This window comes from Pyrus communis, chromosome 11 (assembly GCF_041283825.1).
Source record: "Pyrus communis isolate YQ-2024b chromosome 11, ASM4128382v1, whole genome shotgun sequence".
Classification (NCBI taxonomy): Eukaryota; Viridiplantae; Streptophyta; class Magnoliopsida; order Rosales; family Rosaceae; genus Pyrus; species Pyrus communis.
Window position 1 is genome coordinate 6443904 of NC_142575.1, and position 6000 is coordinate 6449903.

The 6000-nt window shown below is 39.3% G+C and overlaps 1 protein-coding gene across 2 annotated transcripts; it reads right to left on the reverse strand.

Annotated features, from left to right (window-relative positions):
- Window positions 1–991: 991 nt before the first annotated feature.
- On the reverse strand, window positions 992–4259 carry LOC148692785 (scarecrow-like protein 30). 2 transcript variants are annotated; one of them, XM_088680182.1, is made up of 3 exons: window positions 3347–4259; window positions 3062–3076; window positions 992–2722 (listed from the first exon to the last, which is right to left on the reverse strand). In XM_088680182.1, exons 1-3 carry the CDS (start codon window positions 3881–3883, stop codon window positions 1196–1198), a joined length of 2079 nt encoding a protein of 692 aa, XP_088536308.1. In that variant the 5' UTR covers window positions 3884–4259; the 3' UTR covers window positions 992–1195. The 2 variants fall into 2 exon arrangements, with proteins under 2 accessions (XP_088536308.1, XP_088536307.1); XM_088680181.1 differs by lacking the exon at window positions 3062–3076 and having other exon boundaries at window positions 992–2744; window positions 3354–4258.
- Between the last annotated feature and the right edge of the window lie 1741 nt (window positions 4260–6000).

A 6000-nucleotide genomic window follows, 5' to 3' on the forward strand; every position in this document is an offset into this window, starting at 1 on the left:
ATTGCAGTCCATATAGAGTAAGGCTGCTTTATCTCCTGTCGGACTCCTATCATTGTAGATGGGTAGTCAAGAGTCAAAAGGTCCATAAACATAAAAATCAACTTTGCAAGGGGCCAATCAACAAATTAGACAAGTCCTTGCCTGACAATCCATACCTTTCCTGTGTTCCCACCATAATTTTCTATTCAAAGTTTTTTGCAGGAGGGAAATTTGACCATGTTAATTATAGAGAAAACTAATGAAAATGATTTGAAAACTTTAAGTTTTAATGATAAGGATAGAATAAAGAGTAAAGTGAATAGGACCAAGATTGACTTTTTAGTGTAAAAATATGATTTTTCGTTAAAATGAACAGTACCGTGAGTTTTTCATTAAAATTCTCTTAATTATAAAGTACGAAAATATTGAAATTTGTTTACAACCAATACAAAACTCATAAATAAAAATAAGGGTACTAAAAGGAAAACTTAGAAAATTCTAATCAGCCATATTTTACTTCTGCTATGACAGATTGACCATATGAGTTCACCAACGTAGTATAACAATTTTTAGGTTTTTTCCTCTTTAAGTTGCAATTTTCTTCATTGCTGCCATAGATTCTGGCTTTTTTAATCAATAATTATCAAGCCTTATTGAAGTTTGACACTTTAATTGACTGCAGAGTTCTTTTTCTTTCTGAAGTAATAGTTTGTATTTGATTCACTGTTTTTAGACTCACGGGTCCAAGTTGAAGGCAAATGAGAGATTAGTTCTAAAAAGAGCATATCCCCAAATCCAATCCTACCAATTTGTGGGAATTGAAAGGGATGAATTTCCTTCGTGACTAATCTACCGAATTCCCTCAACTTACACAAAATGGAAAAGTTCACCTGTATTTCTTACTTCAACATACCTTAGGTGTTGTGAGTTATCTAGTCCAATCCAATCGTAAACACCAAAAATGTCCTAAGAATCTCAAGTCATAAGAAGAGTTGAGCATTTAACAACCATATGTTGGCAAAAGAGTGCATTTATCAAGAACTGGTTCAAAATATTACATATCCAAGATCAAGCTCCCATAGGCAGCAATGAATAAAAGAAAAATAAACAATAAACTCATAAAACCAAGAACAAAGCAGTATGCACACCTTTGTCCCTGGATGGAATATTACACAAAAAAATCAACAACAAAGAGAATAAAGATTGTACTAGTTGCCTAGGCCGGCACCCAAATTGAAAGAGCCAAGATAGTTCTTCCTCTCCATGACTGCAACATCCAGTTCCCATCTTCATCAATCCTAAAATCATCATGATAAGACTTCAACATTCTCTTCACTCGCTTCAAAAGAGCTTGGTCTAGTGGGAGCTGCTTGAACCCAGCCCTCACGTTCCGAACCTGCCACTGCTTGTATGTCTCAGGCCTTTCAACTCTTTCCAGTCCCTCACAAGCTACGACATTCACGATGTCTCTACCGTAAATTGCTTTTTCAAACAACCGACGCATTTCATCTTCGCGGGGAACAGTGGCCTCAAAGATATCAAAGAATGCAGAGTAGTGGTAAAGTGCCTCTCTGAACCGTGTGGCAAAGAAGGGTGCATTGTATGTCCCATTGACAACCCCATGAATGAAAACGTCTGGATTAATTTTCTTGATCAACTTTAGCACAATATCTCTTGGACTGCTCGCCATCACCGTCTCATCAGGTATATGCTTTAAACGGCACATACAATTGACCACAGTCAGCTCACTTCTGTCAATTCTAAGATCCTCAAATTTGATTGTCTCCCATTTCTGAGCAATGACATTGCACTCAAATGGAACATTAAATCTCTCAGCATATTTTTTCAACCGACGCGCAGTCTCTTCAACTCTTTCGGTAGGTCGAAAACCTGGTTGGGGAAGCTCAATTGCTGTGATACGAAGATTAGGAGGTCCACCAGTTCTCTCCGAGAGATGTTGGATAAAGCAGGGCCATTGGAAACCATACGAAATACCAAAATCAATAACGTGAAGCCTTGTTGCGTTTTCTGAGAGTTTCATAATCGTTCTGTTGGCCATGAAATTTGACATGAGTTTGAAAGGGGATGAAGAAATAAACACCTGATAAGCTTTTAATATGTCAGCAGTTGATGTTTGTGTACCAACAAGAAAAGAGTATGTTGGGGTTGTGGCGCCAGCCAAGCGTGCCTCTAGGCCATCAGCAAAGTAATGAGCTAATCTCTGGTTTGCATCACCACAGGGGGAAGAGTGGTGCCGTATCTTTTGGAGTAGTTCACTTGCAGTTCGTTGGTCATAGTTTGCCACAGCTTGTGCACATTGAGTTAGCAATGCTCTCAAATCAACCATTTCCGTGTTGTTATTCTGTTTCTTTGAACGCGTTGTTTTAGCCCCTTTTGACTGCTTGTTACCCAGACGATGATGCCCATGACAGAGCAACACTTCATCAAACATTTCTTGCGGCGGCTCAGAGTCATCAGCAAAAGCAACTGGCAGCTTGCTGCTCCTCCCTTCTTCTGGATAATCAACATCCTCCCTTTGATGATTCTTTTTTCCCTTCAATATATTTGTTGAGTTGTACCCATAATTCTCCGGTCTCCTCACCAGTGTGCGAGTCCCCGGAGGGCGCAGATCAGGACCTGGATGCATCAAGTGGTTCCTCTCCTGGTCAAAAGTTCCAAAACTTCCATTTGGGAGGAACTTGCTTGCTTCCCCTACACCTCCGAAATGCCCAGAACTTTGCAGCTCAGAAAGCAAATCCGAAACTGTTGGAACCCCCAGTCCCACATCGGACAGAGGGAGAAGAGAAGAGTGCTTTAAATAGAAATACCCCTCTCTAATTAACACCGAGGCCTTTTGTGATAAAACCCCACACCTGAGGATTGTGCAGGTGGTTAAGTGGGGACAGTATCGGTGTTGTTGGAGTGGGCCCTCGGCCCGTCGACCTAAAAATTTCTACATGGTATCAGAGCCAGGGGACGGGCCCGTACTGCCACGTGATTGGGTGGGTCCCCATTGGCCCCGCGTGATTGTCCACGTAGGCCAAAGATGCCACGTGTTTGGGTGGGTCCCCATTGGCCCCGCGTGATTGGGTGAGTCCTGACATGGCTCCACGTGGTTGCCGATGTGTGGAAATTCACGTGTGACCTATAAGTGGGGTCTCACGTGCGGGGGAGTGTTGGAACCCCCAGTCCCACATCGGACAGAGGGAGAAGAGAAGAGTGCTTTAAATAGAAATACCCCTCTCTAATTAACACCGAGGCCTTTTGTGATAAAACCCCACACCTGAGGATTGTGCAGGTGGTTAAGTGGGGACAGTATCGGTGTTGTTGGAGTGGGCCCTCGGCCCGTCGACCTAAAAATTTCTACAGAAACCAACAGGTTATCCGATTGAGACTCAACAAGAGAAGATTGGAAATGGGAGGTTTCTGAAGAATCAAAACCCCAGTCTGTCTTAGCAGCAATAGAGGAGCCATTACCGCTATGAAAACTCGGGGTGGAATCATCATCCGAATTCTCAAGGCTATGGGACAAAGGGGGTTGGTTTGGCGAAGGGGGACCCTTCGGATTAAGGACATCAAAGAAAGACTTCTCAGCAGCTTGGAGGGCCAAACAGCCCTGCATCATGCAGGGCTTACCCTCCAAATCTTCTTCCAGAAGAATATCGCTTATGTACTTGAGCATCGGATGATTGAAATCGTTTGGGTCAATAGAATCTCCATCTGAACCAGTGCTCGAATAAGGGCTTGAATCACTAGAATTATGATCCAAGTTTGTCGGAGGGAAAATTGAATTGGTGGATTCATGATTCACTTTGAACCCATTTACAAGACTTTGATCAGGATAGACTGACCCAAAATTGAATCTTTCCATGGAAACATCATATCTTTCAAGAAGGGTATCCATAAAGTTTCAACTTTTCAACAATCCCAAGTCAGACTTTTCAAATTTTCAATAAACCCAACTGGGATGTGAGATTTTGGAACTGATTCTATTGAGAACGAAAGTGAAATGAAAAATGGAATCTGGGTTATGAAGAACTCGACCCAATTGGGCAATTGAGAAAATACGCAGAAACAGATAGCAAGATTCAGACTTTGCACAAACCAGCAAACAGGTTATGAACAGGAAAAGAAATAGAATTGAACAGACAATAATCGAATAAATAAAAGCTGCTGAAACTTCTGGAGTAACTAAGAAAGATAGCAGAGTACACTCGAGAAAACTCGTAAGGAGATCAGATGCTTTGACTGGACTCTGGAATCGTGTGTGTATACATATATATAGAAAAGAATACGCGTGCTTTATTTAAGAAAAAATAGGAGCTGGAGACCGACGAACCTTCTGGGAAGGGGGTTAAAAAGCAGGACAAGTCAGCCACCACTTTTAAAAATGATTCACAGAGCATACATAAAGATGATAACATGTAGCCAATCAGATTTGGACATTAGGGTTTTAATAGCGAGACAGAGATAGAAAACGTGAGATAGAAAACGTGAAAAGAAGGATGTGGATCACAACTGCAAACCGAAAAAGTTCCTCAAATCCTTATCTGAGTAATCAGATTTGGACATGTTTTATTTCTGACGCTGATAAATAACACGATAGTAATCAGGATATGCTAAAATATGAGTCTTTCTAACTCTTGAAATTATGAATTGTCGTGACAAAATTACTTGATGATTCCTTTTATAAAAAGGAAAAAAACAAAAAAGTCCATTCGTGATGAACAAGTTACAATTTTCTTGGGTTCCCATTGGAGTTGTTTGTTCAAACTTAAAAAATTAACATGGTCAATCTCGATGTCACTAACGATGTGAAGGTAATAATGTACTAATTATGTTGTCACTAATCCTACCGTGTAGTCATACTTTTCATTTTTTTGGGAGTGATATTCACACACATCTTATTTGTAACACACCATTATTATTTTTTAATAATTAATTTTCCTCAATTCATTTGATCTAAATAAAAGTAAAAAATTGAAATAAGCATGTGAGAAGTAAAAATAGGTACGTGGATAGCATTATCCTTTTTTCTAGTGTATGACGAGTTTGATGATTAATTATCATTAATATGTTGTGTGGTATAGCGCAAACCTACCAGAGTATAAATGTATCGTTGCATAAAACAAAAGATTGATTACCTTGATGCACAAGACATCCTAAGCTATTCAAGTCAATGTCCTCTAATCACGCCATGGGTAGCTTGGGTGATACACTCCAATATCCATTTGTTTAAAGGATCAAAATTAAATAGGGGGAAATTGAGGTTTTAATTAGGAGGGCCAGTTAGGGTTCATGTCACCGGAGATTAAGAGGTGGGGAATGTATAGGGCAAAGGCAGTGGGGGTGGGGAAGTGGTACGCGGGATGACGGTGGCGCGTCCGAGAGTATGAACTTTGTGATTTTTTGGTTTTTCTCTATTTTAGTTCTAAAATAATGTTTTCAAACAGAAAAATTCATGCACATATGGAGCTTCATGATTGGTTGATGCAACAAAGGAAAATGACACTTGTACACTTAACGTTTGACAAAAAAAAAAGGAGAAAATTTTATTTGGACCATGATTGTTAACTGACTTCACCACATGATTACAATTTGTTATACAATCAGAAATTAGAATGGTAGTTTTATTGTTGACGTTATATGTGCTTGAAATTGTAAAGATTGTTATATTGATGATTATTCACGCGTGCTATTTGGGCTAACAATGTATATTCAAATTCAGTTGGTAAACGAGAAATAGTGGATTATAATATGTGAAAAACAATAATAAATAGTCACTAACAATGTAGTACATAATACGTTTATCAGTATTAATGAGACACAAGTCACACAACGGTTGAAATCTAAGAAGCTATGATAACTTAATCCTTACTGATGCTTATCTCCTAAATTAAGCTATATATTAGGTATTAAAAGTAAAACATCACATGTAATTTGCATCTTTTGACTTTCTTTTGTTTTTATAAGATACACCGACGAATATTCTTCCACTCATGCATGCGACAATGACAATTC

Excerpts from the sequence above, each read along its gene's own strand:
- LOC148692785 (XM_088680182.1), bottom strand. The coding sequence starts at position 3,883 with ATGGATACCCTTCTTGAAAGATATGATGTTTCCATGGAAAGATTCAAT.